Below are 18,876 nucleotides of genomic sequence, written 5' to 3' on the forward strand. Positions count from 1 at the left end.
TTTAATTTTTTTATATAATTCAAGAAAAATTTAAATTAACTAAAGAGATCACGTAAATGTTTTATTTGTAACTTATACAGCGGAAAATTTCAAAGTATAATTACATCCCATAAAAAATATAAACTGCGAGTCTCGGTGAGCAGCCACTGTCTCTACAAAAATTTTTTAGATGTGAAGTAAAATCTAGTCATTTTAGTGAGTGTCTATATAAAGACTTGGCAGTAAGATGGCACCATATTCTTCTAATTAAAATATGTATTTTATTTTCAAATGTTTTGCTTATAGAATGATGGCGTCGTGTTAATGCATGATAATAAACAAAGCACATCTTTGAATTTCATCCTCACGTGTTTTTATTCAAAGAAATAATTGGCTTCTTTTTTTAAGAGTAGCGGTCGCTCGCAACTTCGTCAGCATGGAAAAAAAAATAGCCTAAGTTCATCCCGTTTACATCCGATACCTTCCAGTCCACATCGCTCAGGCAGTTTCGAAGATTTACCGAAACAAACATACACTTGCAGACAGTCAGATAAAACATTTTAAATATGTGTATGAGTTATACATATGTCCAGGAATCAACGTGTACAAAGGAGTACCACAGATTCCTTGGTTGAAAATACGACGATTTAACCCAACTTACCTCATTAGTTACTTCATTTGGCCGCTAGAGGGCTTTAAAGTTTGCTAACTATTTTAAACTAGCTGTCGCCCGCGACTCCATCCGCGCGGAATAAAAAAGAAAAGTAGTCTATGTCTTCCAGATTAAATTCCACATCTGTGCCAAATTTCATCAAGATCCGTTGAGCCGTTCTGGAGATATCTTCTAACAAACATCCACCCATCTAAACTTTCGCATTTATATTAGTGGGACTTATTCGAATATCTCAAAATCATACAGATTTTATTTACATTGAAAACGCGGGTTTTGTTTCATAAACTACCTTTTTTTAAAACAAACATTTGTCATAAAACCTTCAGGGCCTCGAAAACACGAATATCGAAACAATCAGTTATATTTTTGCAACCGCTTGTATAATCACTTTTTTTGTTAGAAAGTTTAATTTAAATATATTTGAAAGCTTTTAAATTTTGAAAGTTTTGCCGCAAAATAATGTTACGAAGTACATTGCCTTTAATTCGAACTACGAGATAACGCTACTAAAAATGTTAACAAAATCTAATTTAATTTTTGTTAACACATGGCATTGTCATACAAAATTGTTTTTTATTTTTATTACGTTGTTATTCCCGGACACTTGTGTATATTTTTATATTATATAGACTAATTTTATAAACGACATGGAAAATGTGTTCGTAATAATGTAGGTGTGGGGTCTGCGCCTGCGCCTGCGCTCCGCCTGCTGCAAGAATGCGAACCTCTAATGCTGTTTACTCAGAACATGTTGAAGCAATTATGCAATTAGAAATGTTAGTAGGTCACGAAATAAGACTAGCTATAGTCTGGAAAGTTATGATAATATCGGGATAAAATAAAACTTCTCTCATTACAAATATATAATATTTATTACTTCTGTCAAGTAAGGTTTTTTTACATTGAACAAGGAGTCCTCGTGTTATTGCAGCCGCCGCGGCCACTAGAACGCGGCGCGCGGCCGCCGGCTGTCTCCCGCACACTCCCGCACAGTGCCGCACATTGCCGCACATTGCCGCACACTGCCGCACAGTGCCGCACATTGCCGCACACTCTCGCTCACACACGACGCTTTTATATACAACAATCACTAAGTATTCGAGAGAACGCCGACATCACAACATCGCCCCGAACACAACACAATCAAATGATTCCTCATATTTATGATTCAATTAAGGCAAAAAGAGCATCAAAAGAAAAAGAAAGTGTAATTAGCTGATACTTGCTAAACAAGTCGTACAAAAATTGTACGTTAATATATACATGGAAATTGTACCTCGGTTCTACTTCAATATTTACTTAGAAGCAGATTTCGAGCCAAATGTCGGAATGAATTTACTTATTCGTATCAACTTTTACCAAATGTATTTAATAATGAAATTAATGTTATCCTTAAACGCTGGCACATTTCACGTCTCTGTTTTTACTCACGTAAACACCAATTACTATCACCAATTCAAATGGATGCATCGCTCGGAGTCAGTTTGACTTCATCATCATTAAATACGATGACTAACGAGTTATCGTAATATTGTCCTTTCTCACTTGAATGACTACATCAAAACTTTAAAAGATCAATCACAGTTGATGTTTTGGTAGTTCGCAGCTCCGAGGCGATGGTGCGAGGGGGTAGTTATGTGTGTGGGGGTTGCGGCGGGCGCAGATGTCGGCGCAGCCAGGCTCTGAAGCGGGCGCGCCTTGCGGCGTGCAGACGCGGGTGCGAGGCGCGCGCGGCGGCCAGACTGCCGGCGCGGTATGCGACGTGCGCCCGCCGCGCCACCAGCCGCACGCCGCCGGCCAGCGTGCACTCAGACTGGTCGTGCAGACGCGCAGGCTTGCGGCGCCGCGGGGCCGGGGCCGGGGCTGGGGCGGGGGCGGGGGCGGGGGCGGAAGACGGCGCGGGTGGGGCGCAGGGCGCGGCGCTGGCGGAGGGCGCGGCGCCCGCGCGGCGCGCGTTGCGGCGCAGGAAGACGGGCTTGTGTCGGTGCGCGGTCGGCGGCGGGGGCGGAGGGGTCGCGTCGGGTCGCGCGTACCTCTCCGCGTACAGCGACCAGGCGGCGACGCGCGCGACCCCGGCGGGCAGGGGGTCGCGCGGGCGGGCGGTCGCGGGCGGCGAGAGGCGCGCCACGTCGCGGTGAGGGGAGGCGCGACCCTCGGCGCCGCCCTCCAGCAACTCGAATGTCACCTTGCACTCGTCTCCGCCGTACTGCGCAAGTGAGATGACCCCACATTATATAACAAGATTCGCACGAGCACGAGCACATGCATGCGGCAGACAAGAGACATCAGAAGGAAGGCAGCATGCGAGAGTTCAACACTGGCACTCAGCTAGGAGCACATCGCATAGTTATCATCATGGTACGTCACCCGCGGAGTATTACAATGTGTACAGAACGAGCCGGTGGACATCAACTATATTATGATAACACACAAGCTTGTCGCACTATATACTCGTATTTAACAAGAATGAAAAATTATATGTACAAAAATAGGCAAACGTAAATATATAACCAGATGAGGCGCCAAAGATGCAATAGCGGTCAATTTTGTCAGTAAATACGTAACACAGGAGAGCGCTTTATAAAAACACTGGTTGTAAACAACAATTATCGATCCAAATTTAAGAATGCGAGATGAATAAACGTATTATTTCAATATTTTTTGTAGATTTGGTATCGATAACTAGAGGTGTCGCGCTGTTGGTCACCGGTGTAAAGGAGCGAGAGGACACTCACGACGCGCACGAGGAAGGCGGTGTGGTCCTGGCGCAGGTAGCGGGCCGCGCGGCGCACGTAGCCGGCGCCCGCTCGCATCCCGCGCGCCGCCAGCTCCGCCGCGCGCACCGACCACGGCTCCGAGGCGCAGTGCTGCAGCTGCAACCACATCGCGACACATTCATCACAGTGGTACACGACATCAACATTTACTAGTGGAAGTCAGTCCGCCTTTCTTCCGAGGGCGGTGTCGGAGCCCTCGTTCCTCTTCCCTTTCTCATTCTTTTCTTATAACAGGGGACTACACGAAGGAGAAATAATCTTTTTCTATGCCTCCTCCGTCAATTAACGGTAGGTAAAACATCTGCAATTTCTGATGTTTGCCACCTGGTGTTATCCTTTTCACTAAACTGACACAGGGGGAGGGAGGGGTTAAGTTATTGTTTATGACCGGTCGGCCGTCATAAATATAATAAGAGACCCACCTGCCTGACGGCGATGGAGACGACCTTGTCGAGCGTGTATGCGGGGTACGCCTTGATGCCGAGCATCTCGCGCGCCGCGTCCTCGTAGGCGGCGGGCTCCGTGTTGCCATCCAGCACGGCTCGCACCAGCTCCAGCAGCGCGCCGTAGTAGTGACGCGGCTCCGCGGCCTCGGGCGGCAGGTTGCAGGGGCGCAGGCGCAGCGCCGCCGCCGCCGCCGTGCCACCGCCCCCGCCCCCGGCCCCGCCCGCCTCCGCCAGCGCGGCCGCCGCACGCCGCGCCGCGCCCAGCCGCGCACACAGCACGCCGTGCAGCCGCAGGAACAGGTACCACGAGGACGTGCACACGAACCGCGCCTCCTGTCAAACATTTCACCTGTAGTTTGAGCCCTGACAATGTCGGTGGCAAGTGGGTCCGCTTGAATATACTGACATTGGGCGGATAGTCCTTGTAGTCGTCCTCCGGCTCATCGGGTCTGAGGTCGGGCTCCGGCTTGACGGCGAGGGGCTCCTCGAGGCTGGAGCTGCGCTTCACGCCGCCGCCGCCGCCCTCTGCAACACAACACAACACACTCGCCGCTCAGTATGTGCGAGACGCCAGTGACCGAGGAGCAGAGCCGGCTCCGAGACTCACCTTTGCTCTCCATGTTGTTGTTCTTGGGCTTGTTCTCTTTGTCGTTCTTGTTGTTTCTGCTGCTCTTGTCGGAAGCGTTGTCGGACTCCGACGACTGTTAAGAAACCCAACAATATCATTAGTGTTGCGTGTGCTTTGGTTCCGAACACAATATGGCAGAACCAAAACGTACGAGGGCGGAGTGAAAAGTACTCGGCCTATCTATGAAATATTGCTATTTCGAATATAAAAACGATTTAATTTTTCCACGTAATCTTAATTGATTGCAAACCACTGGGTCCGCATCTCCGTCTTCAAAATTTCTTTCTCACCGCCGTATTTGCAAGTGTAACGTGGCTGTGAAAGATTTTCAGCATTCAATTGATCAAACAACATTCCGGCAGGTAGGTATTCCTCTTGATGGCATTCATTTGGCAAAGTTTTTTCGAATCCCAACAAATGCAGACCTCGTTTTTTTCAGCGTCCCATGTGCGGACCAATTTCGACTTTGTGAAAGGCGGACGGGACATTTTGAAACAACTGGACTCAACCGCACTGAAGCTTGTCCTACAAATTTAAGAAATGCTACCTCTTTGTGAGATCGAGAAGTACAAGATGTACGGCCTGTTGCAGGTCGCAGCCAAAGTTACCTCGTGCTTGTCGGGCTTGCTGGCGGGCGCTGCGGGCGCTGCGGGCGGGGCAGGCGCTGCGGGCGCGGGCCTGTCGTCGCGCTGGGCCGGGCTGGCGGCCTCCTCCTTGTCCTCTGCACAAAGAGGGCTGTGTGAGAGCGCGAGGCGACGCTCGCGGGGCTTCGCCACGCGCTACAACACACTCAGTAGGAAGGCAGCATGCGTGTATTCAACACAAACTCTCTGATAAAGGCACATCGCACGGTTTTCATCATAGCATTGTTTTGTATACAAGTTAGGTTCAGTTTTGTTGCGCTCAGTTTATATATGAGATGTGTGATGTGATGTGGTGTGGTGCGGTGTGGTGTGGTGTGGTGCGGTGTGGTGTCAGCGAGGGCGGAGGAGGTACCTTCGTCGCGCTCGTCATCTGAGAGCGGCTGGCGCGGGTGCGCGAACAGATCAGGCAGCAGATGGCGCAGCAGCTGCTTTATGCGCCGCTTCTCCGCCTTCTGAATGCCGGTCTGCCGGCGCGCGTGGTGGATCAGCAGCTCGGCCGCATCGCGCAGGATCTTGATGGCTAAGACATAGCAAGCGGCGCGCATTAACTCTCACGTCAGCCAGCACACAGCACACAACAGCACGCAGCACAGCGCGGTGGGACATCAGTAGGAAGGCAGCATGCGTGTAATCTACATTTAGTTCTGACAAGGCACATCGCATGGTTATCATCATAGTCTCTGTAGGCGCAGGGCGCAGGGCGCAGGGAGGGGCGGTGCACGTGTCGTTACCTTCCTGTCGCGACTGCATCTGATAGTCGACGACGAGATGGGGCGCGGGACGGCGCGCGGCATACGCAGCCTCCACCTCGTTGAACAGCGACTTGGAGCGCATGGCCTTCAGGTCGTTCTGCTTGAAGTTGATGCCCTGGTGGTCCAGCGACTTGAGATAATACTTTTCATTCTGCTCGCGCCACTGCTTGTTGAAGCCCTGCCGGGGAACATTCAGCGCGTGTTAAATACTCGCACCCAAAAAAAACAACAAGTTTTCACTCACAGGAGAGCGTGAACTAACCTTTTGCGCCTCGCGCCACTCCTCCTCCTTGGCCTTGAGTCTGCGCAGCACCACGGGCACCGCCACCACGGGGTTCTTCTTGAGGCCGGCGATGATGTCCACCGCCTGCACACACACCGACCACGCACTCACGTTATTACATTTATGTTTTACAAACTATTGCAAAGATCGAAATGTTCTGTCTTGGTGTGTTTATATTTAGCGCGTTGATGTAATAAACTAGATTCTTTTTTTTTATATCATAAGGTAGCAAACAGTCACCTGGATTCGCCGCAATAACGAGGTGACCGTTGCCCGTAGACATCCTCAATGCAGATGCGTTGCCTACCTTTAATTAACGGAGAAGGGGACGCACAGAAAAAGGATATTTCTCCTTCCTGTGCGTCCCCTCTTCCGAAAAATCCTCTTTCCCTTCCCATCCTTTCCTATTAAGAAAAAGATGGGAAGGGAAAAAGGACTAAAATTAGGCCTCCGGTACCACACTCATCAGACTGTACTTGGAATTGCTTCCACTTGACGCCTGTCTTCTGTGAGGTAATGGTATTTCACCGGTCAAGGTCAATTCGTGCACCCAACAAATATTATTGTTGCAGGATCTACCACTGTTGAAAAGATTTCAGATTCGTGTGCGTGTGTTTGTGCGCATGCGTAGAGCGTGCATGGCCGTACCACCTTATCACCGTATATGCGGCGCAGCGCTCGCTGGTGGATGGTGGGCGAGTGTCCGCCGAGGCAATCGTCGAGGCGGTACTTTGCGGCGTCCTCGGGCGCCATGCGCGACATCTTCTTCTGCACGCCCTCCAGCACACGGATGGTGGCCGCGTTCGTCTCGATCACCACGTCCAGCTGCACAGAGCGCGAGCTTATACATTCTGCTACGTCCCGTATCGGCGGCTCGACCTCCTCGAACTGATCACATACCTCAAAGCGCTCGTCCTCGCATCTGTAAATGTACTCTTCGTACTGCGTCTTGCGGGAGGTGACGAAGGTGGAATCCTCGCTCCACGTCGGTATGGACACCCAGGTGTCGTTGAGCACCTGAAACGGTAAGCGGCATCGGCGTGTTGCTGTATTCGTGTACTTTGTTTAAATGTTAAATGACAAAGATATGTATAGCGGAGCTTCACCTCCTTGCAGAGCGGCGTGCGGCCCGAGCAGCGGCGTGCGGCGGCGTCCCGCGGCAGCGCACAGTACGAGGTGCCCAGCCGCTTGCACGTCGTCAGGTCTACGCAATCAGGTGTTGTATTGTATCATATCACTAGTCTGACAGTTTACATTTATGTTCCAACTTGTGGAAACACTTAGAAGACTGATGTGTAATGGTTATAAGTATACTCCAAATGAAAGTTGGACAAGAGTGAGAGGACGCGGATGCAGCTACACACCTATATCCATAGCGGCGTCTCCCTGCGCGCGCTCGTTGCGCAGCTGCGGCGGCTCGTAGCGCAGTTTGCCGTCGCCGAGGCGATCGCGCGCGTAGCCCAGCAGCGGACCCGTCGCCCCGCCCGCCGCGCCGCCCGCCGCCCCGCCCGTCGCCGCGTACGGGGCGTGGGCGTGCAGAGGCGCGGGCGGCGGCGCGGTGGGCGTGTGCGGCGGCGAGGGCGAGGCGGGGCCCACGAAGTCCTGCAGCCACTTTTGCAGCTCGGGATGCCGGCACAGGAACGGCCCCGTCACCGACACGAGCTCCGACGACGAGATTATCTCGTTGGTGAACAGCAGCAGGCATCTGTCACACCAAACTAACAGTCAACAACTGAACCGGACCATCAAAATCGCACAAAAACATTTTTACCAACATCAGCATTTAATACTTTTATAAGACGCGTACGGAATTCATACAAATCAGTACACCTTCTGTCACCGATCATTCCGTGTGTCGTCTGCAATCATCTATCCGTAGTTGTAGAGAATATGACCATCTATTTTGAAACGTCACGTGAGTATTCACGTGTATACGTGTATACGTCCGATACGTGTGGTGTGTGGTAGTACCTGAGAAAGTTGTCGTAGACCTGCTGCGAGCGGAGCGCCTTGCGCGCGCGGTCAAAGAAGCTGTAGTCCTGCGCGGTGGCCAGCTTGGCCGCCTCCGCGTACGACACGTCGCGCAGCGCGCCCGCGCCCGCGCCCGCACCGCCCGCGCCCGCACCGCCCGCGCCCGCACCCGGCGGCGTGCCCGAGCTGCAGCGCGGCTTCTTGCTGGGTGGAGCGCCCGACCCTGCGGGAGTGCCAGCTTCAGTACACCTCATCAACTTTCCTATCTCTCCTTATTTATAAATAAAACGCAACTCAATAATATAATAATTAACTCACCGATTTGACTGGTAGAAGTGAAACTCGGTGATCTTTTTAAATGATGATGCTGAGGAGGCGGAACCGGCACGCTGACGGACGTCGGGTGCTTCAGAACCTGGGAAGCAGAAAAAAGCAGCAAAGTTGCATTAAACGATTGTGTTCTCAGAATACTTTACCCGAGTATCGAGCCATACTTAAATGTAAATTGATTTATTGTAAGGCGGGTTATACTAGCACGTTGGTATCTGTATGTACTTACCGGGGCAGCGGGCGCAGTGGGCGCGGGGTGCGCGGGGTGCGGGGCGTGCGCGGGCAGCGGCGCGTGAGCGTGCGCAAGCGCGGGGTGCGCGGGCGAAGTGTGGGGTGCTCCGGGCTGCGGGGAGGTCGCCGCAAACCGTTCGCTCTCCATCTGCGAACGCACAACACGCTGTCATTTGGGCACTCGTGGCGCGGGCTGTGGGCTGTGGGCTGTGGGCGCTGGGCGCTGGGCGGTGGGCGAGCGTACCTGCGCGGCATGCGGCGGCGGCGGCGGCGGCGGCGAGAGCGGGGAGCGCGCGTGCGGGGGGTGCGGGGGGTGCGCCGAGTGCAGCGCGTACTGCGCCGGCTTCGTCACCGCCTTGGCGTCCGGCAGGAACTGCCCGAACTCCGCCAGCAGGTCCTCCTGGTTCTCAAACAGCTTCGCCACCTTCAAGCGATACGATTGCACAGCGGATAAACGATAGAGTATTTTCGCTAATACCATTATAATTAGCAAAAAAGAGAGGAATGGATGAAAAGTGGGAATAGGCCTTTGGCTAGAGAATAAAAAACTTTGAAATACATGGTACTATGTGCTTTTGAATGTACAATTGGCCATTGAAATGTGGGCAATGTACCTGCGAGTACACCTCCTGCTCGGTCTGCTGTCGCGCCTGCGGCTCCTTCACGTCGCGGTGGCCGCGCTGGTACGCGTGCAGGATCTCCAGGAACCTCTTGTACTTGTCCGGCTGCCTCGAGAACCGCGACTGCGCACAAACGAACATCATTCCTAACCTCTCCCCACATTCATATACTGCATTATACTGCGTACCATATTATGCATTGCGACGCGATGCTATGCGATAGATTTGAAGCGCTCACCTTGATCTTGTTGACGTACTCTATGGCGTGGTTGAACTCTACGGGCTGTCCCGCGGCCGCGGCGTGCGCGCCCCCGCCGCACCCTGCACCACACAACACACTAGTTAAACAATCGCTCTACCACATCTCATACATCCATGTGCAGCGGGACCAGCTCTACCGAGGTTAGAGTTCGCAGCACCATTAACAGCTGCTCGAATTCTGGTTCGATACCACGAATACCACGTTTCTTATATTATTTTTTTTCTCTTCCCATCCTCTTCTATTGGGCGAGGATGCGAATGGAGGTCGGAATCGACAAGGAAGAGTATAAAATATATAAAGCCTTAAAATCTTATAATGTTATAATGTAAGACATTGGTGTCGTTGCAGATATGTTTATGTAGCGGTGATTCAACAGTTCGCAATATAACAATGTACCTTGGTTGTGGTGTATGGAGGCGGCCTCGATCTGCTGATGCGCCTGTGAGATGTGGTGCAGCGTGTTGGCTGCGGGCGCGCTCACCGTCATGTTGTGCACGATGGCGCCGCCCACAGACCTGCGCACACCAGCACACCTCACTCAGTGCACATCGACACCACCTTCGTCTCACATTCGCCATAACACTCGATGTAATCAGAACTTTAATAAGCAGCCATTAGTTTTATCACTAAATTCAAACGGTAATTTGTTTCATCACGTTTGTGGGTGACTACAATAACGGAGGGCGTATGAACACAGGCGACACAACAACGGAAAGCCGTCAACCATTTGCCCTGATAATATATCATATAGCATAATAACCAATTCTTTTCTAACCCATGTTGCGTACTTAATTACAATACGCAGCAAACAACACAAATTATCATAATTCAGCAAAGTGTATCGTACGGTTGCACGGGCAGCAGGTGCAGCAGCTGCGGCTGAGACGAGTGCGTCACGCCCAGCACCATTCCGCCGCCCACGCCCACGCTGCTCACGCTGGCCACGCCCACTCCTCCCACGCTGCCTACGCCCACGCCGCCCAGCCCCGTCGGAGACGGCATCGACACCGACACCTGCACCACACACAACATTATATACAACGAACGCTACAAATCATAATTGCGCATAACGCTCGCTTTGTGTAATATGTTGATACTTTGTGTAATCTATATTTTGGTCTTTAAATGAGCCTTTAAATATTTTAAACAAAAATAAAAACTATACAATAGCAGTAGTAAATGAACATGGTATTGTGTAGCGGCTCGTAGTGTTGTGTTGTGTTGTGTTGTGCACATTTGCTGAAGTCAGATTATAATATTGCAGCCATTGATTATCGTCACAGTAATCAAACGGTAATTTTTTTCATCATTCTTGAGCAATGCGGCTGGTGTAGGTGAGTGAATGAGTGAATGAGTGAATGAGGAGTGGTGGGTGAAGTACCTGGCCGTTGCTCTGCACCTCTATCTTGTACCCGGGCGGCAGGAAGGTGTTGAAGCCTACGATCAGTTCCGGGTGCCCCTTGAACAGGTTGGAGACGCGCTTGATGACGCCCGGCGTGTCGATGCTACAACAATGGGTACTGTTCAACAAACGAGATGCGGCTAGTCTGGGAATGGCCACGTACAAATCACATCAGATTCTAATATTGCAGCCATTGGTTATCGTCAAAGAAGTCAAACGGTAATTAGTTTCATCACGATTACGAGATACATTATACTGAGATGGTCTGAGTGTGTTTACATTAGAATTACGAGTCATGGAACACTTCGCCGCTACAAAACTTCCAGATGTAGCAATGCAATTATATAAAAACTGCACTAACATTGAGTGTCATCCGCTACAACTTGAAACCAAATGCAATTAGAGTTTAGTAATTCATATTTTTCAATCGTTTGTTGAAAAATACAGGATGAATCGTGAATTATTAAGTGGATGTTCAGCCCAAACTGAATCTATGAAAAATTGTGAAGACAATCTAAGTTGGAGATTTGACATCAGCTTCGAAACTAGATTTTAATTGATATAAGTTTTTTATTTATACACGGATTGACATATACACTAGTGAAAACCGCAGTGCAATCTGCTCAGCCGTCCCCGAGGTTAACGCGCACTGACTCACACACATCAATAAGACACGTTAAATTTTATTTATGTGTATATAGAAAAATAGGTATAGATGAACTGATTATTTGAAACAATCATTATGAGAAGAAGATGGACACAAACTTACGTCTGGCTCTTAAATTCCTTCATGATGTCGAGGAAGTCGTTGTACACTTGCGGCTGCGTGCTGAACTTGAACTTGACCTGGTCGAGGTACGACAGCGCGTCCTCCACCTTGAGCCGCTGGAACTGTGCGCCGGGTGCTCCCGGGCCCCCCGCCGCACCCGGCGCGACCCCCGGCCCGCCCGGCGCCGCGCCCCCCGGCACGCCGCCCACCGCACCCGGCGACTGCCGCCCCAGCGGCGTCGGCGCGTGCGCCACCTACACACCAACACTAAATGTTTTAAATGTGCATGTTCTCCGTAGATATGGACAACATCGCTCAACTATGGTTACGAGGCAGTTTTGTAAATTATTCATAGAACATAATAATTTGAATGTAGTGATGATGGGCACACTGACCCGGAGGCGCGGCGGCTGCGGCGGCTGCGGCGGTTGCTGCGCCGGCGGCTTGTGGGCGCCGTACTGCACGCCCGCTTTCAGGTGGTAGTTGATGACGGGCGCGGCGGGGCGCGAGGCGCGTGCGAAGCCCCCGCCCACGGGCACCATGCCGCCCACGCCCACACCCACGCCGCCAGAGGACGACACTCCTGCGCGCGCAAACATTTCTTATTCCAGATCACTACAGTTACATTCAAAAATTCATAACATAGATGTAAAATTGATCGGGCTGTTTAGAAAATCGGGCTGGTAGCTTTATTCATTACATACAAAAAATAAAAATCTTCCTCTTTATAAGTGGTGATTTATATGACAACCGATAGCCGATAGCTGGTTTGTGGTGCTTGTTGCTCGTGGCCGGGGCCAGGGCGCCCCACAGGAATCTCTCTTGGATATAGTAAGTGTGTATTGTATACTGACCGATGATCTGCGGCTGCGCTGCCGCTTGCGCCAAGGAGTGCATGGTGGTGGCCGCCTGCTGCACCTGCAACACAACACGCTGTCACTGCACGGAATCTCCTATCTATTGAAGGTAGGCAGACATAAGACTTTCAATCACAGACAGTTAAGTCTGTCCCTGCATTGTTGAGCCGGCTTCCATTTGCCAGTTTTAATGTCAAGATTTTGCCTTGTATGTGTTTCATGAGTGGTAATAAATGTTTATCGTTCTTTTTCTTTTCAATCCAAACGAACAATACGAGGACTAGTTGTAATGATGGCGTATAACTTAGGCGTGTGATGTAGGTACCTGTGCAGCCGAGTGCGGGGCGGAGTGTGGGGCGGAGTGCGGGGCGGAGTGTGGGGCGGAGTGTGGGGCGGAGTGTGGGGCGGAGTGTGGGGCGGAGTGTGGGGCAGCGTGCGGGGCCGAGTGCGGGGGGGCGGTCTCGTCGGGGCCGAGGCGGCCGCCCGTGCGCTTCATCAGACCGCTCATTGTGCGCCCATCACACGCTCACACCGAGCGCCTGCAACACACAACTGCTTCATTTGGTTGTTTTGCAGTTTAACATCTCACATTGTATTATACTAAGTGGTCTGGAAAAAGTGGGTACTAATTCTCAGGCGAATATAAAAAAACAGTTTATAAAAACATTAAAACACAATGGTAAGTAGCAGTAAGGTTTGCCCGACAGATAGAATCCGGCAAATGAGAGAAAATATGATGGTGAAAATGTTTAAAAATATTTTGGGATGCATTTTAGAAGCTATCGGGAACATTATGTATCTTTGAAATGAAGTAGGTGAAAGTTTGAAGCCAAATTCCAAGCAAACGAAAACTACAAAACTATCCACATTGACCCAGCAACAACTTGTTTATAGCCACAATAATAAAAAGTAGGTATTTACAAGAATTCCATATTAAAAGATTCCGTTTGATTAACCAAAAAATGATTGTATGCAGACTGACTTGGTTACACGCTTAATTGAATATTACTTTACAGAAAATTTATACTAAAATGATCAATTAAAAACAACAAGATTCAAATATAATATGTAGTTACAGAGAAGACATTGACAGCACTTTACTTGTGCCTATCAAAGTAGTTCTAGCTGTTAGAAAATAGTAAAAAAATCAATCAACATAATTCTTTGCTAAAAGTAAATGGCTGATAGATGTTCTGAAATTATACGAATAGTGACTTAAATTGAGGAGCAGAAGGTTAGCATGGTTTGGACATGTTATGCGGAGGGATGATGATCATATAAACAAAAAAGTACTGAGATTGAATGTGGATGGCTATAAAGGTAGAGGAAGGCCAAAGGAAGTATGGATAGGTTGTGTGAAAGAGGATATGTGTAAGAAGGGGGTAAATTCAGATATGACGGCTAATAGAGATGTATGGAGGAGTAGTACATACTGTGCCGACCCTCCATAAGGATAAGGGCAGGTTGATGATGATGATGAGTGACTTAAGAATATTTTTAAACTAAAATACATAATTTGTATAGAATGTAACATGTTAACAGACTATATATATGTGGCACTTATTTTATAACACTGCTTAACAAATGGCAGAGCTTTTTACATTATTATTTTTGTTCTAAGACATGTATGTCAAATTTGACTAGTAAACAAAGAGTTAATACTGAGCTAGAGCCAGCAGAAAAATTTAGTTCACAATGTCTTATCTTTATATTATTTAAATGTAACATGATCAAGATTTATCTTCTTTTATAAATGCCAATGTTTGGATGGATGTTTGTTTGAAGGTATCTTTTGTTTTGTTTGAAATTTGGAACAGATGTAGAAAATAGTCGGGAGGAACACATAGGCTACTTATGAAGTTTCTCTTTAATTCCGCGCAGGCTGAATTGCAGGCGACAACTAGTTTAGTAATCAAATAAAAATATTTTGTCTGGAGTTGGCTGTAATAAACTCAAATTTTAACAAACTAAAATTTTCTTACAAACAAATTTGTGTTAAAATATTAAAAAGATGCTGAAAAAAAGAATATCAATAGAATAAAATGTTTGCTACCATGTGCTGTGCACAATCACAGTAACATTTTTTTTGGATAGATATATAAATTTTGCAAGGACTTAGTTCTCTTGTATAATTCTAACTGGGCTAACTGATTAAACTAAAACAATATTAATTACATTGAACCATACAGATCATATAGATGGAGTATTTGATACAAGCTTGATATCTAAGAGTACAATATAGTGATTACAATGTGCGGGGGACTTCATGTATAGGTGTAACAGAAAATTTAACCCACTTGGGAACATGCAGAATATAAAGATCAATATAAGAAAACATTTTCTTAAATGTTAATTACTGTTATTACTATGTTAATAAAAAACAAAGGAATACAATATTGTGTTTCATCATCAGCTCACTATATGTCCCCACTGAGAGGCTTGAAACATACCCCAACTATCGTGTTTGAATGTATTTTGATTGTTTTAAAATAATATATTATTAATTTGAATTTTAAAAATGTGAATTATAATATGATATAGAACTTTATTAAAACTAAGTAATAAATAATAAATATAAGAAAATGTAAATGACAACATGTGAATTTAAGACCAAAATAACCCCTGAGGTTCTTTTTCTACTCTTTTTTTATTTATGCTTCCCATTGGGAACATATAGGTTAGGCCCAAAAAAATATTTTTTTTTCCAGTCTCGTATCAAAATATATATGTTTATAATGTTAAGAGTCTTAAGTCATAAAAATGAGAAGGATTCTGAAAATCTCGAAATTTTAATATTTAAAGGTCGCTCAAAATTTTTAAAAGTTGCCAAGACAATACAACATCAAAGTATCTCGATAAGATTATAAAGTACACTTTAAAAAATCCTGTACAAGACCGGTGTAGAGTGAGTGGCCGGTTGTGGCACTCAACAACGCAACAGCAGGCCAGGCGGGATCACAACACGTGGTGGCCTCACGAGCATGACGTCATGGCCCGCGACATTAACTAATGACAACGCACATCGCACAAAGCAACGACATCGAGCGAATCAACATTTGAAGCAGGGTTACATCGCGATATCATTATTTATATCTAAATTAAACATGACATTCAACGTCGAAACGGTGCAGAATTCCTCAACGTGCCCTGTGAGGAATTCCGCATGTGCTTCTAAGTAGCAATCCGGCCTCGGACCGGTCCTGCGCGACGCTACGCCGATAACACAAACCTGCACTTGTTAGTAGCGAAAGATAAATCGATAACCTGTCGACTTGTCATGCGTTGCAGGACGCCATTTCGATGGCTTCACTAAAATCGCGCCATCGATATCCCGCCTTTTTTAACGCGCGTTTTGAGAATGTACACCGAGCCCAGAGTTGCTCCGCGACAAGTCTTACAAAATTATATTATTACTTCCACAATGAATCATAGCGGATTTGTACGTATAAGCAACTATCGACTTTCCAGATAGTTACCTAAGGTCTGATTTGCTAAACCAAAGAAACTGCGCGGCGGCATTCGTCACACGTAGAAAACGGCGATTCAATGGCAAACAATTACTTTTGTAGTTTCAGATTCAAAACTGATACTCGGCTTACATAAAGCGCGGTAAGTAAAAACGAGTTACACACCAACAAAAAACATCAATCGACAAGTGATGGAAATAAAGAGTAAATACGTACCCATATGTTACACGAACGTGTGAATTGTTTCTTTTAAATATCAAACTATATATTGGAGTCAATCTGTTATTGAAGATAAAATTCGACAATATCCAATATATTACGGTGTAGCGTGCACATTCGTGCGCCTCTAAATAGCGCAACGGCGCAACTTTTTTGAGCACGGCGTCAACACAGTCAGGTGGGCGAGGTTGCGACACCGCCATGTCACCGTCCCAGTCTCGCGCGAATGTCTCACTCGGACTCCACCGTCTCTCTCGCACTCGCAGGAGCATCTCACTCGAGCGCAGAATTAAGTTGGCGCTTCGCAAGAACGTCGAGCTCCGAGCCGCGTCACTGACTGACTGAAAGCGATCGCCAGTTCGCGAGCCCGAGCCGGAGCCGGTCGCCGCATGGCGAAAGGCGCAGCACAGCAGCGCCGCCAAGTACGGCAACATCGCTTTCCGTAATACAGACCAACAAAAAGCCGCGACCCAACTTCAATGATGGGTCCACCGCCTTTGTATGTGGAGACCACAGCACCTTTCTCTAAAATTATACAACACGCAGTCACACCTAGCAGTTTGGATTTACTCTCTCTCTCGCCTTAGACAGGTGTCCCGTAAAGAATGAGAAATTCTGGAACCCCTAATGCTACATCTATCAAGGTCTCAAGAAAGAAACTATTCGGGGAAAACGTAAATTAAGAAGGTTTTTTTTAATTAACTTTTTTTTGGCTTATTAAATTTTTAGGTTTTTGATGTTAAGTATTCGTTAACGATATCCCGAGAAATATCTTTGAAGTAAATATGAAGTTACAGCTATCAAGACGCAGGTAGACGAAATTCATCTCAAAACAGAAATTTACATTTACTTATTTAGTTTTTACGTACAATTTTGTTATAAATCAATGTTGCTTCTTGACAAAAAAAATTTCGAATTGTCACAGAGGGGCAATTTGATAGTTAAGGGGTTGAGCAGAAAATAAAAAAGCGCGAATTTAAATGCAGTGCTCGATATCAGTGCAAAACAAATTCTTTAAAAAATTCTGTAAATAATTATAATTATTAAGTGTAATTTCGTTTGATGTTAAAAAATATACATCGTGCAAAAATATTTACGGTGAGGCATGGCACAAAAAAGGTTGAGAAACACTGAATTAACTTCTTGTCTCAAATATCTTCACTTAAAAACGTAGAATTCAAGTCAGGGAATCGAGATGGACACGATAGGCGCCAAACGTTCAAACTTTTTGAATCCTATTTTGTTTTTGGGAGATGTTTCAAACAAGTTATTTAAATATGTTAAAACTACTAAAACGCGTTCAAAGGGCTGTTGTCACAATATTTAAGTTTATTATGCGACAAAGCATGGAAAGAAACGTTGTCCTCCCCATTTGCAGTCCTGATAAAAATTCCCTAAAATGAGCAACATGTGGCCCCTGTACAATTGTTCTCTCAGCACTGAAATGGTCGTCTACAGTATTCCAGTTGCTGGGTAATGTCCGTTGTAACTGATGTTGCGCATTGTTTAATTACATTAATTATTATCTATCACATAAAGTGTTTTTTAGATTTACAGTCGAACTGTGCAATTGAAACTCAAGGTTTATAGCGGGCTTGAGATGGTATAATAGGGATGCCGCCACATACGAATGGAAATAATTTCGTATTCACATGCAACAACAACATTGGCAAGATACAACTTATCATCAAGCACATTAAATATCTATTTAATTAAACACCGTGCGTGCACTCGATGCCTCCAACAGCATGCACCGTTTATCTTTCCTGTATTATGCACACCGCATTGTTAAAAGACAACATGTTTATCGCAACAATAAAATGCCTAATGTCTACATGCGCGCGTCGATCGCAGCTCGTCGGTACCAAACAATTTGTATAATACAGCCTTGAGGTCTCTTTATCTTCTGGCCGTACAAGCCTGCGACGGCGCGTTCAGTTTGCGGCGTTGCCAACATTCCGCGCACTCGATTACCTCCATTTTATCTATGATTACACGTCCTACTTAACGACACCATTTCGATTCAAGTCATTCAGGTGCAACTATTTACCAATATTTTGTTTTAAAATTATTTTATTTTACTCATAGGGAAATGTAATTCTTACGGATATGGGTATTTAAAAACCTAATTGCATAAATTTGAAATACCTACCACGTGGTGTAGTTACGTAATCACTAAAGTACCATTAGATATAGTTATTATATAATTAAAGACCTGTTAAATTGAGTCTTGGAGCGGTAACCAGGGAAACTAGCAACCGCTAGTGAGAGTACATCTGTCGCATATCTTTTTGTAGACATGATGGTAGTGTCGGCGCAATACGGTAGATGATACGTACATTGGACGGGTTGGGAGCAGATGCTTAGTGTAGAGCGCACGCTCCGAGCTTCCTGGGCTTGGCCGACCCACAATTAGATTTATCACAGATTCAGGCATTTTTGCAATATATCCACAATATTGATCACGCACAGCCGCCATTTTGAACAGACACTGAACGGTAAGTGGAGTGGATGGGCAGGTTCTCCGTCGGCGGCGGCGCGGCGTTGCCACGTCGTTATCGCTACC

General features: G+C 47.0%; 1 protein-coding gene across 1 annotated transcript; it reads right to left on the reverse strand.

Moving 5' to 3' along the window:
• Window positions 1–1,505: 1,505 nt before the first annotated feature.
• On the reverse strand, window positions 1,506–16,744 carry LOC106715569 (paired amphipathic helix protein Sin3a). The gene is made up of 27 exons (XM_045682673.1): window positions 16,412–16,744; window positions 13,058–13,150; window positions 12,622–12,685; window positions 12,163–12,350; window positions 11,768–12,021; window positions 10,978–11,101; window positions 10,444–10,610; window positions 9,993–10,111; window positions 9,573–9,655; window positions 9,329–9,457; window positions 8,959–9,138; window positions 8,713–8,862; window positions 8,472–8,568; window positions 8,154–8,391; window positions 7,547–7,887; window positions 7,289–7,386; window positions 7,083–7,199; window positions 6,831–7,007; window positions 6,162–6,266; window positions 5,879–6,077; window positions 5,500–5,667; window positions 5,112–5,224; window positions 4,483–4,576; window positions 4,282–4,400; window positions 3,852–4,208; window positions 3,388–3,525; window positions 1,506–2,858 (listed from the first exon to the last, which is right to left on the reverse strand). Exons 1-27 carry the CDS (start codon window positions 16,742–16,744, stop codon window positions 2,286–2,288), a joined length of 4,818 nt encoding a protein of 1,605 aa, XP_045538629.1. The 3' UTR covers window positions 1,506–2,285.
• Window positions 16,745–18,876: the final 2,132 nt, after the last annotated feature.

Source organism: Papilio machaon, chromosome 19 (genome assembly GCF_912999745.1).
Source record: "Papilio machaon chromosome 19, ilPapMach1.1, whole genome shotgun sequence".
Taxonomy (NCBI): Eukaryota; Metazoa; Arthropoda; class Insecta; order Lepidoptera; family Papilionidae; genus Papilio; species Papilio machaon.